Here is a 21572-nt window from a genome sequence, read left to right as displayed (position 1 = left end):
CTGGCTGATGGGAATTTCTGTAAACAAATCTCCGAAGCCATTGACCTCTTTTTGGAAACCAATAACACAGAAGGCATCCGCCTTATGCTATTATGGGAAACCCTAAAGGCATTTATTAGGGGTAAAATTATTTCATATACGTCCTATATTAATAAAAATCGTAGAGCGCGCCAAAAAGAACTGGAAGAATCCATTGCCACTTTAGACCATCGCTACTCAATTGATCAATCACCTGACCTTTACAAGGAAAGGTTGAAACTTAAGACTGAACTTGATCTTTTGACAACAAGTCAGAAGTCAGAAGTCAGATTTATTTATTGTCATATGCACCGTTACAGCACAATGAAATAAGAGAAACAAGAGAGGCTGAACAACTTTTGCTCCGCTCCAGAGGCACTCAGTATGAATTTGGAGATAAGGCGAGTCGGCTGTTAGCCCACCAGCTGAAAACTAAAACTGCTTCCAACCAGATTACTCAGATCCGTACTAATACCGGCGCGCTTACATCTGACCCCGTAGAAATTAATAAAGTTTTTAAAACATTCTATTCTCAGCTTTATACGTCGGAGTCCTCCAATAATGAAGCTCATATGTCTGAATTTTTCACAGCACTAGACGTACCCGCGATTTCAGAGGATAACAGACAGATGCTGGACAGCCCTTTGCAACTTAACGAGATTACCAGCACTACCCCCCGGACCCCTCCTGCCTGCCTGCTCTAGCCTGCTCCCACTCAGCCTCCTGGACTTGCCCCGTTGCTCTCTCCCTGGACCCCCATAGCCAGTTTCCCTCCCCGGATCACGGTCCTAACACCCTGCTGGTTTCTCCTAAAATAAATCTTCTCCGCGCCTGTGTCCTCCAGACCCAACCGTTACAATTTAAGTATATCAAGCTCCATGTTCTCAATGTTTAAATGTTAGTTGGTCTGGTTGTGTTTGTGTCTGTGGTTGTGTTTTTGTTCTGTTTAATCTGTGTATGTTAAGATGCAATGATGCACTGTGCCCAAGACGAATTTCCCCACGGGGACAATAAAGTTGAACCTAACCTAACCTAAAACACTCTTTCTGCCTTTTCTCAGGCTAGGATGAACCGATTTCTAAAATGTTTGTACATTTTTATACTACATAGGATCTCAGAGTTCAATACACCTTCATATTCCCACTGGTCTTTAAAGGATTGTTTAGAACTGAAGCATAAAGTCACGCAGTGCAATGCCTTGTGTTGTGGTGTTATGTGTGCTGAGAAATTAGTATTTTCTCCTCTTACCCCATCCGATGAGTGTGAAGGCCCGGAGATATTTGGAGTCGGAGCGGAAGGCCATGAAGATGAGGCTGTGGAGGTAGAGGCCTTCCACCAGGATCCAGTAGTAGTTGGTGGTCAGGAAATAGATGAAGAGCAGCACGGTCACCTTGCAGCCAATCTGATGACAAAACATTAACACTTGTATCACACTGGACCTGCTTATGTGTGTGCCTGTATGGTGAAACATTAATGTCATTCGCAGTACTTCATATTATCTCTACACCGCAGTTGTCCGTAGATGAGTGGACATGACTATTTTTGTTTGCACATTGCTGTATATGTGCATATGTGCAGTTAATAAAATCCACCAATCAAATTAACTGTAATGTAAGTGGGGTCTCACATTTTACAACAGACATGATTTACTTTGTTTCCCATGATAATTCAAATATTTGTTTAAGAAATATAATTAGGACACAATAAAGCAAAAACACCCCCTAAGGCGTAAACAAATAAGAGTCAGTGGTGTGTTGTTTATGAGTGCAGTTGATGCTGAGGTGAGGAGCACCGTATTCTGTATGCTTACAATATGAACCTTTAGGCATCTAATGTGGGTAAGCGGGTGTGTGTATGCACACGGTATGATGTAGGCTATGATTTGAGTTTCTTCTTTTTTATGAGAAAAATGTAATTGCTTGTTTCAGATTTTTTTTTGTGTATGTGATTCCTATTTTGGGAAAACTGTATAGGAATTGTTTTGCTTTTTAGGGACCCCAGGAAGAATAGTTGTCACAATGGTGACAACTAATGGGGATCCAACAAACAATAAACAATAAACCTTGCTGTATATACATGATGTGCATATGCGCAGTTAATACAATCCATCAAATTAACTCTAATTTAAGTGGGGTCTCCCAGCTTTGGCTCACCTATTCTACAACAGGAAACATATAATTTGTTCCATGATCATTAAAAAAACTAGTTTGAGAAATATGATTAGAACACTTAAACAAAGAATATTTAGCGTTATGTGTGTAATCCATGGTGAGATGAAGGGACCAAAACAGTCAAATAAAAGCAGCATGGTTGCAGATAGATAGTGTCAAGTCGAAAATCACGAATACGGTGTCACGTTATCGACCAAAATTTAAAATGGATGTGGTTTTATGTCACACGTAACAGAGTGGTCCCCCGCAGGCACGTCTACAGGCAACAAGACAAATACCAGGCAGGACATCTCCACAGGCCGCCAGTGAAGAGTGCACACTGCAGATACCCTCTATGACTTCTATTCTTTTGTTACATTTATCTTCCCATTGATTGCTGAAACAAGATATTGTAGCATTTGTATTGCTAATAAATTAATAAATGTGTCTATACGGCCTTAGTGTGGTTCATTGCCAATAGAAAGGAAAGCCTAATGGAGATTACTGTATATCACTCATGACACCATGTAGACCATCTTTTGAAATAAAAATGTATAGATGTAATGAGTTATCATGGAGTAAAACCAATTATCTTAGAGTATGGTCTACAAATGGCACAGCCATCTGTTCTATAAAAATAAAACGAGAATGGAATGGAATAATGACCCCCCCTAGTTGCATGTAAAGGATGATTACAAGTAGCCTTCAGACAATGTCAAACCAAGCCAGGAGCTTACATAATTAACAGCCATGCCTCTAGTTTCCCTGCAGGTAAAACAGTGCTGTGTGTGTTGCTTTGAGGTCGATGGACTTCATAAAACTTATCCGTGTTAAGAAATGTTTTGACTGCAAAAGAAAATGAGGCACGTGCAAAACTACTGGATTCATGACACCCGCAAACCAGAGCTCTTAAAAGCAAAAAAAAAATCTAAATGTATCCTCTGGAGTGATGATGGTAAAAAGTAAAAAAGAGGTTTGGGCAGCAAAAGCAGAGGCAGTGAATGTTGTGTCCCTTGTATTGACTGTGGCTTGGATAAAAAAATATATATTTATTGTGGGGGAAAAAGGGAGGCCAGAGGGGTTAAAAAAGGGAACAGTTGGAGGATGAGGAACACTCGATCTGTGGACATCCAGCAAGACCTTTCACCCAGAGGTAATTTCTTTTAACAATGAAAACCCCAACCTCTTTCATTTCACTGTGGACATTCTCAATGCTGTGGTTCCTGTTACAATAAAGGATGAGGATGAAAAGGCTGACTGAATTATTTAATACATTCGGCAAATGCATTAGTTAATTAACAGTTTAAACTTGTGTTGTTTATTAAAGCCTTAAATGAATGTGGTTTAGACACGCTCTGCATTTATGCGCTTACATTTTGTTCAGTTTAAAACTGTACAATTTATGTTCAAAGTAAAACAAAGTGATTGTATTTCCACCGTCAATGTTACAGACAGTGTGAATATGTTTCTATGAATCATAGAAGCAACTCTCGCACAAACAACCAACTCACATGTACCACTTAACTCTTCCATCAACTTTCCACTCCAGAGAAACTGTATTTCTACTTATTGTTACTTCACATGGCCAATTTGCCTTTCACTGTGTGAGATAATGCATGTGCAGGGTCTGAAAGTGGAAGGATATTTTGATGTTCATGTGATGAAGTTGGGAAATGTTTCAATGTGATCGACCTTAAAGCTCTGTACACACTCGTTTAAACTGGTTTGGAGACCAATTGTGTTGCAATGCACGTGTAATGTGGACACGTGAAGCCTCTGGCACACATTCACATGAGACTTGGCTGGTAAGTGAAGTGGTCTCGTGTCAAGTATTGAATTCCATTGGCACAGAACTGATGTGTTGAGAGTGTGGATATTGATAATACTTGCACTTCATTAAATGTTTACTGCGGATTGTAAATACAAGTTGACAAACACTTGGAGCTAGTAGCATGTAGTATCACCACGCTGGCTTGCACATGCTGATTGCTCATTAAGCATCTCTAAAATCACCACAGCTCCTCAAACCCATGCAAGACGCACTTTAAAGTACAATATACACTCTCCGGCCACTTTATTAGGTACACCTGTTCAATGGCTTATAAAAACAAATAGCTAATAATCAGACAATCACATGGAAAAATCAAATCAATGCATTTAGGCATGAAGACGTGGACTAGACAACGTGCTGAAGTCAACCAGGGCATCAGAATAGGGAAGAAAGGGAAACTGCCGCTCACTGGATATTTTTCTTTTTTCGGACCATTCTCTGTAAACCCAAGAGATGGTTGTGAGTGAAAATCCCAGTAGATCAACAGTTTCTGAAATACTCAGACCAGCCCACTGGGCACCATCAACATTGCCATGTATGAAGTCACTTAATCCCCCTCTCTTCCCCATTCTGTTGCTCAGTTTTAACTTTAATAAGTTGTCTTGTCCAGGTCCACATACCTAAATGCATTGAATTGCTTTCATGTGATTGGCTGATAAGTTTTACTGTATGTGTTAACAAGAAAATGAACAGCTGTACCTATTAAAGTGGCCGGTGAGTGTATATCATGATAATGGCTTTTTACTTGAGCATACTCATCACTTTTTTTAGCACGGTTACTTGTCTGTGTCACCTAGTGAAATATCTTCCAGGTCAACAAGGATTAAACTGCTTGTCGGCAATCCAAATAATTGCTTTCACTTTTCCATGGTTGCAAACCTACTGGCAACCTAACCCAATTATTTATGACTCAAATCACCTGAATGAAAAGTAAAGTCATCTCGACCTTTAATGCAAATTTAATATTAGTTGGAATTATCTGTGAACTGCAGAAAACAAATGATAGTCATCCGAAAGCGGCACTCTGATCCTCTTAATTCATGACACAATACTATGTTGCATAGTATTGTGTTTTTGTTTTGTTTTTTAATCTAGTAATTAAAAAAACAAAAAAATAAAAGTCAAATGCAATGTAGTATTGTTGTGACAGTGACTTAATGGTAACTGCTTTCAGTAATGTACCCTGAATGGGAGTGCTATTCCCTTTTTTTCTCACTCAGTTAATTAGTCTACAAGTGTAAAATAAATACATTTGTGGTTTTTTTCCATCAGAAAGGTTCCCATGGGTTATGTGTTGTGGTGGCGACCTGTCAAAAATAAAACTGTTTATTGTAGAGTTTTTAATGATGAATACTTTTTGCTACAGAGCAGCCAGCGTTTTATAATGACTCTTTTCCTCTCACTCTCAGTATGCAACCCTGCAGATGCTTCATCTCTTTATCTGTCAGTGCATTGGTGCTATTCCTTTCATCATTTAGGAGGAATAAGAGTGGAGTTCCTAACTAATTAAAGCACAGCCCAAACATTTGTAGAACCCTGAGGCACTTTGGCAGTTCATGTGGTAGCGTCTCACATGCGCAGCATTTAAAAAGGCAACTAGGTGTTGATTCTGTTACACACAAGTCTTCTAGGAAAAGACAGACAAATGTGATAGGGAATATTCATTTTATTTTCAAAATGTTGGCACCAGCATCAGCCCTTGGGAGGATGCTTCAAGCTTAAAAAATAATAAATAAGATGGTTAAGAATCCAAAACAAGTGGAGTTATCTCTCCATGTTGCCAGTTTTGATCTTCCAACCACTGTCATGTATTTCTTTCTAGATTTTTGAAAACTGGACATCTGCATGCAGGCTGCTGAATGGGAAAACAACATGTGGTTGGGAAAGACTCAACAGAATAAAGGTCAGATGCCTCAATCAAGCCTGAGGGCAGGGGTCTGTAATTTGCAGCCATGGCCAGATTATTCTGATGACTTTTTATTTATATATATTAGGGCTGTCAAATTAACGCGTTAATTTTGATTAATTAATCACAGAAAAATTAACGCGATTAAAAAAATTAACGCAGATTAATCACACTTCTATATTGCCCTTTGACCCGGTGCAAAAGAGGTGAGATGATAGCGGAGCTGCACCTGTATCTTGCGCACACGGCCCGCACGGGATTAAAGAGTAAAGAAAGAAGCAGGGGAAAGGGGCTGAGGGCAAATAAGCATGAAGGTAGGAATACGTTTTATGTTATTCTCGCAGTGTCTGTGCATTATTGATTTAGTGGGTGCCTAATTAACAATGTAGGTTCAAAACAGTAGGCCTATCTCTCAATCTTCCTCGTGTCTCACTTTTGTTTGCTACTTTGCGATCGTCTCAATGGAACACCCGCCCCCTCTCACTCTTCCTAGCATATGCCTGTCTTTTTTCCTCCTTTGTGAGTGTGTGTGTGTGCGTCATTTAGCCTGCTTGTTTTTTTGTGTTTTTTTTTCTTTCGGCGCTAGTAGTTCCTTAATATATTTAATGTAGAAGCCTGGCTGAGGGGAGGAAACAGAAGTTACGAGAGACGGAGAGAGAGAGAGAGAGAGAGACGGACGAACGGTAGCCTATAGGCCTACAGTTGTTTATAAACAGGCATAAAAGTGTCATATAAGTGTGCGATTAATTTAGATTAATTAATCACAAAGCTTGTAATTAATCAGATACATTTTTTTAATCGCTTGACAGCCCTAATATATATATAAATCTCAAAATCAACGCGTTAACGCAGGGTGATTAATTGCTGGAATTAACGCAATTAACGCATGTGCAGAATGATCCGCCCGTGCATCCCACCCGCTCTGTACTATAGTCACTCTAACGTTGTGGCTGACCCAGGATCAGTAGCTGCGGGCGGCCAAACATTGCAGCACGCTAGTCTGTGTTTTAAACTGCTAACCACGGACCTATTTACTGCTGCTAACGGCCATGTCTGTGTCGCGGGAGGCAGTTGCTCTCGGAAGCAACAGGAAAAACATTCTGCTGCGTTCACGGGAGGAAACAAACGTCTGCAGTTGTCAGAGGTGTGTTAATACGTGACATCAACATAACGTCGCCTTTCTGATTCAAATGAACAGTCCCATAGAACGTGTTTGCGCGCGCAAACACACACACACGTGCAAACTGCAATCAGGTTGTATTCAGGGATGCAATGCAAAACCATGGATTCACCATAAAAATGCCATTCTATAGCCTATCCTATATTTGCTCAAAGACATAGGAATAGAGACAGCCAAATTGAAGTATGGTGTGGTAGCGTATGTTTGCGTTGATTATAATTTATTTGCAGTATTTACACCATCATTTGGATTTTCAATTAATAAAAAAAACTACGTTAAAATGTATATATTCACCTCCTGTCCTTTATCTTTCCATTCATACAACAATAAACAGAGAAAATGGTAATTTTCCGGGCCTATTTCGAATGGTAGAATTAATCGTGATTAATCCACAGAATCCTGTGATTAATCTGATAAAAAATTGTAATCGTTTGACAGCCCCAATATATATATATATATATATATATATATATATATATATTAGGGCTGACAAATTAACACGTTAATTTCGATTAATTAATCACAGAAAAATTAACGCGATTTAAAAAATTAACGCAGATTAATCGCACTTCTATATTGCCCTTTGACCCTGTGCAAAAGAGGTGAGACGATAGCGGAACTGCACCTGTATGGGGGCATTATTGTTTCAAAACGTTTGCAAATGCGTATTTGTGTATTTGCGATTTGTATTTGCGATTTGTATTTGCGATTTGTATTTGCGATTTGTGTATCTGCAAATGGTTTTGTGCGTGTGCGCACAGATTTGTGTGTCTGCAAATGGATTTGCGATTTGTATTTGCATATCGCCCATCATTAAGGGCGAGGGTATAACAATGGTGCGGCTTTGGCAAGCCCTCGCCTTTGCCAGACGGAAACAGGAAGAAGACACTAGTTTGTTAAGTCTTTATTTCTCACCCTAAAATAGAATTCCACCACATTTATATTTGACCTGAAACACTCTTTACATTCATATTCAGCTACGCATGATGTGAGAGTAAAATGTAGTATTGAATAAAAACAAACTCACTCCCATGCTTTTTTAGCTGCATAATTTATTTGTTGTTAAACATTTTCTAACTGCATATTCTTAATTTTACCAGCTCAGTCTGTAGTGGAGAAAACGGGTGGTTGTTTGATCCGCTGTTTAATTATCCTTTTAGTTTACATGCACAGAATACAAAACCAGGGAAAAGAACAATAGTCTGCTAAAGCATGTATTCCACTTGTCATGATACGTTAATCTGCCATTACGACCGGCGAATCGCAGCAGTTATTTAGCGTGCATAAATTATAATGCACTGCAAGGGTGGTCATAAATAAGAAAAGTCATGCGCTCCAGCTGACTGACGTCACCGCCGCTATTTACTACCCCTCATCGGCTGTAACAGAAACACAAATCTTACTAACAATTTAAGGAAATAATAATCACTGTCCCTTATTAACTTGTGGGCATTTTCTTCATCTGCTTCGTTTTATCTTTTTCCACGCCTTGAAAATACACTAACGGTAGACAAGTGGCATAATCAAATCAACAAGTGTAAAACAACATGTTCGTTCCGATATTGTAGGCTACCCTCCGGTTCCGTCAGTTGGGGCTATGCATAAAAATAATCAATCAAATGTCTGTTTGAGGTAAGAGTAGCTACGTTTCATTTATAATTCGGGAAACAAACTCCCTGGAACTCTCATTTGTAAGTTAGCTCCTCCATTCCGGACATAATTGATTGGCAGACACCTGTGTCAAACGTAGGGCTGAGCCAACGTTTATGCAGACTCGATGATCGAGGGCTTTATCACCCACTTACACTCGAGGCTCGATGGTTTGGGACGACACTCAATATGGCGGGCCCTCCCCGCGAACGCGCAAATGGAGGGATAGTGGATAGGGTTAGGGTGTAGGGTGTGGATCTAGATTGGGCCTGTGTGATCGAGGGCTTTATAACCCACTGACACTCGAGGCTCAGTGGTTTGGGACGGCACTCAATATGGCGGGCCCTTCCCGCGAACGCGCAAATGGAGGGATAGTGGATAGGGATAGGGTGTAGGGGGTGGATCTAGATTGGGCCTGTGACAGTGTTCACGTAATTTTGCTTGAGCCAACCCCTTAAGACTGCTTTCTGTAGCTCTTAACTTGGTAGTCCTTCTTCTTCTTAAAGGGTCTGGCCTTGGTGGGAGCTTGGTCTGTTCCCTGGTTCTTCTGGTTCCTCTTTGGTTGCTTGGAGCAGCAGGTTGGATCCTTGTCCCTCTTTGGTTGAGAAGGCCTTCACGGCTGTTTGGACAGGCCGGACTGTAGGGCTTGGATCAGGGAGAGCAGGGAATAACGGACCTTGCCCGGGTCCAGGAGTTTGAGAGTAGCACCAGGTCTTTGACTGTGGAGAGGCTAATTGCCGGCTCCAGATAACTTGGTGGATTCCCCCTCCCAGTCTGGAAGTTGGGGAAGAAGAGAGCTTGCACCACCACTTTGTTTGGAGGTGCGTAGAGAAGAAGGAGCTTTACCTCCACCTCTCAGGGTGGGTTCAGCAGAGAAGAGAGCGAGCATAGCCAGCTCACTAGCTATTATCAAAAACAGCAATAAGACTTCTGACCAATGGCAGAAGCGAAAGGGGGGCACATCCTGGCTGGGCTGGCTAGGTGTGAAAACAAGACAATGGCCTGGCTTCAGGCAGAGAAATGTTTCGGGGGTTTTGACACCAACATTCTGCTGTAGAGTCAGAACCCAGTAATTCACCTTAGGGGCACTTTACACGACAACACGAAACGGTGCAAACGCGGAAATATTCCCGCGGTTGCACTATATCATGTACATGAAAACAGCAAACGCAGGCATGAAACCGCAGGTTTTTGAGATCACCTCCAAGGGAGGATTTTTTGGAAAACACAACGGTTTTGGTTTCTTGTAAACACCGAAACCATTTCCCCTGGTAACGCTGACGTCACGGCTCCACTTCACGTATGCGTAGTCTATAACATTTGCTGTCAAAATACCCACACGCGAGTTATAAAGTTAGAAGACAACATGACATGCACGGTGTCTCCGCGGCACCATCACTGTGATCAGCGGAGAGTGTCGCGCAGGGCTCAAATATAACACTCGCCAATTTAGTCTAAGCGATTAGTAAATTATTGAGACCACCGGCCACTTTGTCTGGGGAAAGATTTGTGCTCTGCCGGTTTTTCTAGCCAAATAAACGTGTGTAGCTTCTATATGCCAGGGACACGGCTCTCTCTACATTAAACAAACACTATCCATAGTTCAGCGTGCAGCGGTTAAGTTACTGTTCATCAAAAGGAGCATTAAGGCTACGGCTTCACAGTAAAAACATTTCATTGGCTAAACATTAATAGCATTTCACTGGACAAACGTGAGTCGACTTTTATTTTGAAGTACGCCTAACAGGAAAGTAGCCGCTCACAAAGCCCCTTCACTATCAGCATGTCTTCTGTTTTCACGAGTTCAATGCGGTGAAATAAGAGGACAGAAAGCTTGTAATTTACAATACTTGTAACCCCAAGCTTACACCCACCGCTTTATGAACGTTAGTGGCATTAATTTTCCGTTACAGTAAGGTTTTATGCATCAAATTGTACCGGAAAAGCTATCTACTACTACCTTGTACCGCCAACTGCTGGCCTGGCATGCTTATTACAGCGATTTCGTCCCGTTTCCTCAGAAAACATGTGTACGAGTGAAGATGTCGGATAAATTGTGTCTGAACGGGTTTTTTTTTAAACCAAAAACGGGAAAACTGTCACGTTTTCACCGTGAGAACAGGGCCTTAGAGTATAAAGTCTTATAATGAATGAACGCATGTACACTTTCAGTACAAAGCGAATATCTTCCAAAGGTGCAGACAGTGCGAAAATGAAGATTGCCTGCATGGATTATGAGTTGCTGAACACTCGAAGTGTAACAAGACATTATGCAGCTGTCCATTTTTAATTAACTTTCATGAAAGATTAATCCTCCTTCACAAACTTGAAAGTCTGCAAATATCATTTCAGCATGTTGTTTTGTTGTTGTTTTTTCACAAGATATTTGTGTTAAGGTGGTTGTCAGTCATTATGTGATAAATGTAGCAAATACAACGTTAAAACCAGGTAGTTTCATTATTAGTCATTTATTTATATCCACATATATATATATATATATATATTAGTGGTGGGCCGTTATCGGCGTTAACGTGCTGCGTTAACGCTAGACTCTTATCGGCGATAAAAAAAATATCGCCGTTAATCTCTTATTCCACCTCCTGTTCGGCTCAGGGGAGATAATAATAGCCGGGGGCCGTTGTTGACACTTGAGGAGCCTTTATTCTCTCACACACCCGCCGCTCTCTCTCTCCATCACTTGCCCACGACACAATCGGGTATTGGAACGCAGGGTGGGTGTGTGTGGCCACCGGTCGCCACGTGACTATAAGTTTCCAAGTTTTAAACACTTCTATCTCTTCAACGTCACCGTACCCGAATCCTAAATATCCCCTTAGCAGACGCTATATTTCATCGGGGGGAAAACTTTGTTTTGCGCCACAGTTCGGCCGTAATGCTGCTGCACACACACACACACAGACACATGCGCACACACACACGCTGCATGTCAGAGAGGGGCGCTACCAAAAAGACGAGAGGAGCGGTTGGAGCAGTTGGAGCGTTTAGAGACACATGCGTGCACATTTATTTACATACAATCGCAATCGCAGTCACTTGTGCAGTTATGTAAAATGTTTCACTAAGGAAAATTACAGAAAAAGTAACGCACAGTGACTTTGATGAGTAACTTTAATCTGATTACTGGTTTGGAGATAGTAACACGTTAGATTACTCGTTACTGAAAAAAGGGGTCCGATGCCGGTAACGCGTTACTAAGTAACATCTTGTTGAACATTATTTATTTTCATCACCAATTATCATAGTAGAACAGCTTCCTCAAGCAGATGAGCCCCTGGTCTGATGCGCCACCTGGCTTGAGAAACACGTTCTCAAAGACTTACTTTGAGTCATTATTTAGGAGCACACACATATTATGAATGAATTCAAATGAGACATTTTAATCTAGATTAATCTAGATTAATTCCAAAATTAATCTAGATTAATCTAGATTAAAAAAATTAATCTATGCCCACCTCTAATATATATATATATATATATATATATATTTCATTTAATTTAACTTTTATTTATCCTCGAGAGACCAATTGAGGGGTGACCCTCATTTACAATGATGTCGAGTTCAAAGCAAATTCAAAGGAAAAACAACAATACATAAACAATATTCAATGCAAAAACATCAAATACACAACAACAGGTGAAGAGAAAAAAAACAATTGAAACATTTACATAGTGGTGAAGAGTGGCAGCAATGGGTGAAAGTACAATATAGTCTAATTAAAACAGTTACAGGTAGAGTTTGGCAGATTTAAGATAGTTTGTTTAAATTGGTTAAAAGATATGAAGGTATTTAGTTTAATTTGTTGCTGTAAGTTATTCCAGGAGTCGGGGGCACTGAAGCTAAAAGCTGTCTTTCCCAGCTCAGACCGGGCTTGTGGGACATAAAGCATAAGCATGTCAGTGGAGCGGGTCTGATAAAGCCCATCTGAAATTTGCAGCATTTCTGTTAAATAACGAGGAAGCTTCCCGGTCAAGGCTTTGTAAATAAAAATGTGCCAATGTGCGTCACGTCTCTCTTTAAGGGAGGACCACCCAACCTTTTCATATAAAAGACAATGGTGTGTATCATAAGCATCTCCTGTGATGAACCTTAAAGCAGAGTGAAAAACAGAGTCCAGGAGTTTAAGACATGAATGTGATGCATGCCGGTAAACCACATCATCGTAATCAAGGACAGACATGAAAACTGCCTCAATAATCCTTTTCCTACTAAATAAAGGGAAGGTGGTTTTGTTCCTATAAAAATAGCCAATTTTTTGTCGTAGTCGACAAACAAGATTTTTTATATGAAAATTAAAAGTGAGTTTATCATCTAACCAGATGCCGAGATATTTGTACTCTGTGACTCTTTCAATTAAAAATCCATTCAATAATTAATATATATATATATATTTATTAATTACTATTTGGGTTTATATAGGCTAAATGAATTTAAATGGACCAGGAAATTGGATAAAGAAATTGCTCTCAGTTTAATGAAAACAAGAAAACATTTCATCTTCCTGAAATACCGGAGAATTATTTTTTTTACAGACATTCTAACTTGTGAAATGGGTCTTACTCCATATTTTGTTCTCAATTGCTCATTCTCCGTAGCAGACAACTGCAGCAGAATGACCTTTAGAAAAGTAAACGTACCACTTACATTTTTTTTTCAAAAGATGCTTACATCACATCAAGATCGGGGAAAACAAACAAAATGCCAAGGGGATGTGCCATTATCTCTATAGGGTGTGCAATTCAAGAATGCAGCCAATATTCTTGTTGGTTTTGAAAGACAGTCAACTAAATCGCGGGGGCTTACCACCCAAAGGCTGTCATCCTTCAATGTTGTAAAACCACTTTATATGGCCCACTGCTGAGCACTCAAGAGCTCTTACGCACTTTACTTTAAATTCAGTTGTGAAGGCTAAAAGGTTTAAAGAAAAGATTAAAGAAGAAACATACTTACATACTGTGACTTGCTAACAGTTTTGAAGTTGTCCAATAGGGCAGAGTCAAAGTCCTGCAATCCAGCACTGGTGTGGACCACTCTGTCCTTGACAAAGATGCTGACTGCCCGCAACATGAAGGAGACAAACAGGTGCATGTGGACGTAGTTTCTGGTGCAGTGAAGACGCCTGCCAATGGAAAGCCAAAAGAAAGAGGAATTACATTCATGTTGATCAAATGTATGTCTGGAGAACAAGTTTAAATGGAAGTATTCAACTTCACATGTTGCTGTACTTGCAAAAATCTGTAACAGAAGCCAGCACAGCACAGATGCACCCTGTACATGCTTCTTTATTATTATATCTGAAATTTGGTTTTGTTCCCAGTGACTGTGTAAAAGCAGAAAATAAATCTGTGTTGGCAGTGTGTGTGTGTGTGTGTGTGGGGGGGGGGGGGGGTTGAACCTTTGTGTAAAAATAATTTACAAATATTTTTCTATATAGGCTATATTAGTTTACAGCATTGATAACAGGAAAACAATGTTTTTGTCTTGCATTACATCCATATCCCATAGTTGCACTGCACTGTAATACCCTAATATAAGTATTGACTGTGTTTTGATACATTCATGTACTGTATAGCTTTATAAATAGAGCGTCATACTGGGCCGATGCACACTCTTACAGTGACAGTGTCTATAGAGAGAGAGTAACCGAGGACTGAGAAAAGAAAGTGCCAAGGGAAGCCGGGGAAGAGGCCTCCTCAAAGTTGTGTTGTGTTTGAAATCTAACCCGCCAACCGATCCGTGTGCCATTTGAAGTTAACGTGTGTCTCTGATGTTTACCCACGACACTGTCCTGTTTCCTGAGAAGTTCGGGTACTGTCTACTACTGATCAAACTTTGTGCTAATCAACAACAGTGGCAGACGCTTTCCTTTTAGTACCCATCAATGGTGTACTCATTAATGCTGACACAAGTCTTCTCTATAATGGATTGTAATTATAACTAGAAATGCAATTCCTTGAAGAAATTGCGGTGTGAATGCTGACGCTGCTGAAGCTGATGCTGAAGAAGCTGACGCTTCACTGCTGAATGTTGATGAAGAACGAAGGATGAATATATCTGAATGAACAGAATGATTGAATAATACAATGTTTGAGAAATGTGGAATATTTGGAAGTTTGAATGGACTTTCTAGCTGAAATGAGGAATGAATTATGACCTTGAACTATGACCTCCAAAATGTAATCAGTTCATCTTTGAGTCAGAATCAACATTTGTGCAAAATTTGAAGAAAAAACGTGGAAGCGTTCATGAGATAATACAGTCACAAAAGGCAACGTCACAGTGACCTTGAAATTTGACCATTGACCTCTAAACTCTTATGATGTCATCTCTGAGTCATAATCAACATCTGTGCAAATTTTGAAGAAAATCCGGTGAAGTCTAAAATGTTGTGTTGGAATGGGGATTCGAACCCCCAACCCTGTGTTCAGCTCAATCAGGATACTACCATGTAATGTCCTGAAGGAGCTGAACATGTAGAATGTGGAATGAAGTTTACCAGATGAAAAATGACTGAGTTAATGCATTTTGAATTTTTCCCACCCGCTTTGAATGGGGCTGTGACGTAATTTTTGGACCAATTTTTTTTTTAATCCATATGCATATTTTCATATTTTCGGGAACCTCTACCACTTTCCAGAGGGGGTCATTTCAAACTCCTGAAAAAGTTGAAAATTTTCAAAGTTATTGGAGGAAAAGCATTCTCAAGCTCTCGACTTATAAAAATTTCACTTGAACTTGGGGCCTATCCGAAAAGTCCAATCTCCTAACCTATAAACCTCCTTTCCTATGCCTTAACCCCTAAACGTCATCGGGGTTAAGGAGAGATGAAAGGTGCTTCCTATCGAACGTAGGAAAGGACAGCGCTGTTTCAAATGAATTCGACTCCACTTTTCCTAACCGACGTCATTGCGCGACGGCGAGTATTGCTGACGTGAGTCACTAGCGTGAAACTACACTATAGCCTATTCTCCGAAAATTGACCACAACAAGCGCTCGTTTGATCCATGCGTTCTTTTCATATTGATTTTAATCAGGTTGTCGCCAACAGAGTGAGAATCACTCCCATATATCCCAATTCACATGTGGAATAAAAAGAGGCTACACTTGTGTTGATGTTGAAATGAACTGCCCCCAGTAACTTCATTAAATGTGAAGTTGGTATTTTATTTTCTTATGGTGTAAATTATGTGCTACGAAAATAACTATTATGATGTTGGTCTTTTATGAGTTCTTTATTATCTTTAGCCTGTGTGTGTGTGTGTGGGGGGGGGGGTATTTTGTTTTAGCAGAGTTAAATCTTCCTCTCTTCTCCTCTCCTCTCTTCTGTTTTACCTCTCGTTCGTATTCGTGTAGAGTCGGTAAACTCCGGCGGTGGCCTGTTGCTTTAAATCTTGCCGCCGTAAAGGATTATGGGATACCACTATCTCCTTTCCTTTAGCATAGGTTGGTCAGGAGTAACCTATGCTAAAGGAGGGTTAAAGGATTAATCGAGGCTCCTTTCCTATGCCTTTCCTAAGCATTTGGAGAATTCGGATCACCTATCCGCCGAGTACTTCCGGTTCATCTCGATAGGAAAGGAAATTTCCTATGCAAAAAAAAGTTTTCGGATAGGCCCTTGGTCTATGTATTCTCTATGGAGCCTAAGGGATTGGAGTTTGACCTACATTAGCCTATGATGTCATCGTTGAGTCAAAGACAGGTGCCGGTCCAGGGGTCACCATGGTGAGTGAGAGCTAATCAGCCTCAAGTGGTCACAGCTGGTGAACATACACTAACAGATCTCTCCCCCTAAGGCAGCGGTTTTCAAACTGTGGGGGGGCGCGGGGTTATGGCAGGGGGGCGCAGATGAATATGTAAAAAAAAAGAAAAACTAAAAAAAAATATATTTTTTTTTGTTTTTGTTTTTTATACTAAGATCACGGCATAGCTGGACACAAGTTCTTCTGCTTCGTTCCCCTCACTGCATTTAAATGCATTCAGTAAATTACAGAGAAATAGGTCTCGTTAAAGAAAAAGAGCACCAAGCCCAACCCAGAGGACCCTGCATACATTTTGTTTATTTTAAATTAATATTTTTATGGAAAATCCATGTGTCCTTCTTCAATAGCTTCTAATTCATCAGACCCAGTGTCTCCAAATTATTTGTTCACACAAAATTCCTCATATTTAGCCTCTTAATTGTCCTCTCAAAGTGGACCAGATTAATGCATTTCACTTTAAAAAGGTGAAAAAAAATCTCCCGGGGGGGCATACCCCCGGACCCCCCTAGGAGGGTCTGGTTCTCCACTGGCTGCTATTCTCCTCCAACAGGACATTGGAGGCACTAGCGAAAAAACACTGGGTGTGTGAATGACATTTAACTAGTCAATAATTTGGGCAAGTCTGTCTGCCTATCTTTCTCACTCCGATGCACACTCAGTCAGTATTATCCATTCTTAAAGGAAGCAGGATTAAAACACTGGATTAAGATGTTAAGATGTATTAAATGTGTTTAAAAACGCACAAAAATGTTTAGAATGTTTAAAAAAAAAACATGTTTAAATTTGTAAAATAATTTTTTTTTGGGGGGGGGCTCCGCTGAAATTTGTTCTCTGAGGGGGGGCTCACTCTCTCACACTTTGAAAACCCCTGCCCTAAGGGATCACACACACAGGCGATTTCAACTGAACGTATAAGCCGAAACTGCTGCTTCTATCTGGCAAACCGTTTGTCTGACAGATAAAATGAACATACCGTGAGAACCAGAAGATTCCGATTAAGATTCAGTGTGAAATTTGGGTCTGTATTGTAAAGAAATTGGTATGGCCAGCAAGTTGAAAATGGAGTACATTTTGCATCTGGTCTAGGGATGTTGCTCCATCCACTCACTGTATAATATTGATTTTGCACCGCATCAAACAAGGCTGGCTCATGTGAAAACTAAACATTTGTTGAAAATGTTGAATAGTAACAATAAAAGAAGAAAGACGGCTGAATATTTATCTGTTTGAATTAAGTTTCTCGGATGAAGTATCAATGAGGAGTAGCGTTTGGCGACATGTCCAAACGCTTAGCGTTTGGACCCTTTCCCTATTAATTAACATTGAGAGATTTGTTGTTTAATAAACCTTTAACATCTCTGAAGTTATACATTTTATGAAAAAATAGTGAATTATGAAAGTGTGCTCCTCTGCAAGACGAACAGGGAAAACGTTGAATGGAGTCTCTACGATGAAGTATGAACGAGTAGAAACGATCATCATTTTGCATGAAATATTAAAATTCATAAAAGTTGAATTTCTTTGAAATTTTTCAATGTGGCAAAAAATTCTGAATCATACAAATTAATGTCCTGAAATAGCTGAACAATTGGAAGGGTCTATGAAGTTTGTGGGAATAAGTATGAATGAGTAGATGGGATTTGAATATTTTTCATAAAACGTAGAAAAAATAAGAAATTATATGTTATGTTGAAATAATGTTGAAATGGTCTCAAGAAGTCCTTGAAGAGCTGAACATTTTTATATATGGAAGAAGTTTGAAGGTTGAAGTATGTTGAAGTTGTTGAAGTTCTTTAACTCTATCATGCCCACGGGAGCGCCGGCGCTCCGACATACAATATATTCTTTAGAGCGTCATATCTCCTTGACGGTTTCAGATAAAGACATGCTGTTTTTTAAGCTAACAATTAGACAAACATCTCTAAAAAGCAAGCCAAAAAGGACCTGTGTGAGAAGACTATTTACCCAATGATTTAACCTCGTAACTTTCGTTTTGTGTAACGCGGTATAACCGGTGGAATGCACAGAGTATGCACTAAGTAGCAAGAGGCAGAGTTACGTCTCCCTCACTGTCTTGCAGTAAACAAATGATTTATAGATTTATCTTCAGTCGCCATCTTAGCTAGTGACGTCTAGTACTTTATACACTCCTATTGGCTACATTAAATGACATCACAGCTTTAGTAGGCTGACCAATCAGAGTGAATCAATGTCCGCTCGCGCTGAGTTTGACAACCGGAGTTTGACAGTCAGAGAGAGAGGGAAAAAAAGCCAACAACCAAATAACGATAAAGAGAAAAGGCAAAACGTAAATTCACAAGAGAGGAGGTATATGAGTATCTTTTTGACAAGGATGCCGGTGAGGACATTGAGGACTCGGCCCCGGTGTCCTGCTGCTCCGAAGATGAGCAGTTTGGAGACGGGATTGATCCTCTTCAGGATAACAAGTAAGTAGCCTAGCTAGCATAATCTTTTATGAAAGCATCAACATTGTGAAGGACTACAACCTTTCTATAACAAAAGACGTCTCTCGCTTTGTTTGTTTGTGTGTGTGTGTGTGTGTGTGTGTGTGTGTGTGTGTGTGTGTGTGTGTGTGTGTGTGTGTGTGTGTGTGTGTGTGTGTGTGTGAGAGAGAGAGAGAGAGAGATGGAGAGAGATAGAGGCGCGCGGGGGGGGGGGGGGGGAGAGGGGGGTGTAACGTTAACGGTGCTCAGAGCCAAAACAGACAATAATCAGCTTTATAAATCATGGATATTCTGGTCGTCGTTTGGCCACAAGCTTATTTTCACTCCAAATCACTGTCTGTGTTTTGGCAAGTTTATCCGCGCAGATAAGACGGCGCAACAGCGAGAAAATACGTTCATTTTAGAAGACTGAACAGTGAGATCCATATAGGCTAATAATGGATAATAATGGGATGTGATTGTGGAAAAAGTAGCTTTGCGTGTAAGAGCAGCTGGGAGAGTGATAATCGTAGCCTTATCTACCTGGCAAATACACTTGATGTTTGGGGGTGTGGCAGTGACGTGTGCTCGCTGAGTGCGGGTGGATGATCATCGCACTGGCACTGAGATGGGATGCGCAGCAAGGTGTCTTTTACGGGGTGGCTCTTGGTCAGGTTCAGAAACAGAATTATAACCATAAAACTCATAAAAACTCTTATTGTAAAAACACTTAGCCTAAGTTTTTTACGTTCATGTCAGAACACCTATAACATGACAAATAAAACACTATTGGGAAAAGTCATCGATTTGGAGACAGGGTTTTTATAAGAACAGAGATACATTCATTTGAATAGTGGAGCAAGGTAAAAATGACCTAATTTCAGTTCTAAATATACAGGCTACAGAGTTTTAGTATGGAAATGTGTTATTGGATTACAGATAGCATATACTGTTTTTACTCCAACAACACAGACCTAGTAAGTACAAAAATCACTGTGTTTTATTTGCCTAGATTGATTATATTTTTAGATGTTGATTCTCTTATGTTACAGGGAGGAAGCAGACCCTGCAGCTTCTGTCAATCCACCACAGCCTGAGGCCCTCCACTGCAGTCAGTGGAGTCAGATTTTTAAATTGATTGATTGATTGATTGATTGATTGATTGATTGATTGATTGATTTGATTATTTACCATGTATATATTTTTTACAGATTTAGTTGATATTTTCCATCATATTGTTCATAATATTAATATTTTCCATTATATTGTTCATAATATTCATATTGTTCATATTTTCAACCATATTGTTCAAAGAATACTCTGTTTATTATGTGAAATTTAATTAAAACTCTGTTTTACCTGACACTGGGTCTTGCTTCTGCTGTTGACACATCTTACCACTTCTAGTAGAAAAAACGCCTGTATACACTGCCCAAAAGAATGAGCATAACTCCTGAACTGAAGAAGCTAGAAACCTCTGGTAACTTCTGGCAGAACACGAACTTGTGTGTGCAACTTTTTAGATTCAGATTTTCTTTTGTTTTAATGGTTTACTTTTTTTTTAAATGAAATATGTCAAAATTGAAGTTACGATTTTCATTTGTTTTAGCTTTTTGGACCAATATTCCATATTAGAATGCATACAAGTTTTTATTGTGTTACATATACAATTACCTGAGGTTGTGCTGATTCATTTGGATGTCAAAACGTAATGCTGGTGTAAAAAATAAGATTTTTATCAAGTAAAATACAAAAATATAGAAAAACGGAATGGTAGAATGGGTCTCAGAGGGTTAAAGTGGCGGAATAAAAATAAATACGCAGAATATTAGAGCTGTGAATGCTTTCAGCATTCCCACCAATTAAGACTTAATTTACATATATCTAAAATACTGCTTTCTTGTTTTCACTGCTTAATTGTTTAGCAATTATATTATCAGCAGGTCTCCTCTTCTCCAAAAGTCAAATGATGATGCATATTTCACATTGTAAATATTTTTCATCACATTGCACATTTCATTTTAACTGATCTATGTTTTACTTTCTATTCTATTGTATATATACTAGGGCTGTCAAATTAACGCGTTAATTTCGATTAATTAATCACAGAAAAATTAACGCGATTAAAAAAATTAACGCAGATTAATCGCACTTCTATAATGCCCTTTGACCCGGTGCAAAAGTGGTGCGGAGCTGCACCTGTAGCTCGCCGGGCCGGGCGCGTGGGTTAAAGGGAGAAAGGTAAAGAGAGAAGCAGGGGAAAGGGGCCGACTCGAGGGCTCTATGGACGGTTTATGGGATGCATGAAGGTAGGAAGACATCTTACTTAATTCTCCGCAGTGTCCGTGCATTATTGATTTAGTGGGTGCAACAATGTAGGCTAGGTTCAAAACAGTAGGCCTATCTCTCAATCTTCCTCCAATTTTGTTTGCTAGCTGTCTAGCACCCGCCCCGTGTGTGTGTGTGTCAATATTTTTGCCTATGAGTAGGCTACGAAATGGTGGCAGTGCAGCGCTGTCTGTTGTGGGAGATGGAAAGTCGTAATTTTGTCTGCTTGTTTTTTTGAGAAAATTCGGCGCTAGTTCATGTATAAAGCTGGCTGAGGGGAGGAGAC

General features: G+C 39.9%; 1 protein-coding gene across 1 annotated transcript in view; it reads right to left on the bottom strand.

Annotated features, from left to right (window-relative positions):
* Nucleotides 1–21572, bottom strand: part of pth2ra (parathyroid hormone 2 receptor a) — a gene marked incomplete at both ends in the record, with an annotated part of 93852 nt that overhangs the window by 57717 nt on the left and 14563 nt on the right. Inside the window, 2 exons of the mRNA XM_080037976.1 lie at nucleotides 1267–1420; nucleotides 13705–13873. Coding sequence (XP_079894102.1) covers nucleotides 1267–1420; nucleotides 13705–13873 — 323 coding nt within the window. The remainder of the gene's footprint in view (nucleotides 1–1266; nucleotides 1421–13704; nucleotides 13874–21572) is intronic.

The sequence above is a fragment of the Ammodytes marinus genome, assembly GCF_949987685.1.
Source record: "Ammodytes marinus genome assembly, chromosome: 12".
Lineage (NCBI taxonomy): Eukaryota > Metazoa > Chordata > Actinopteri > Uranoscopiformes > Ammodytidae > Ammodytes > Ammodytes marinus.
The sequence above is the reverse complement of the archived record's forward strand: the minus strand, read 5'-3'. Positions and strand labels throughout refer to the sequence as shown.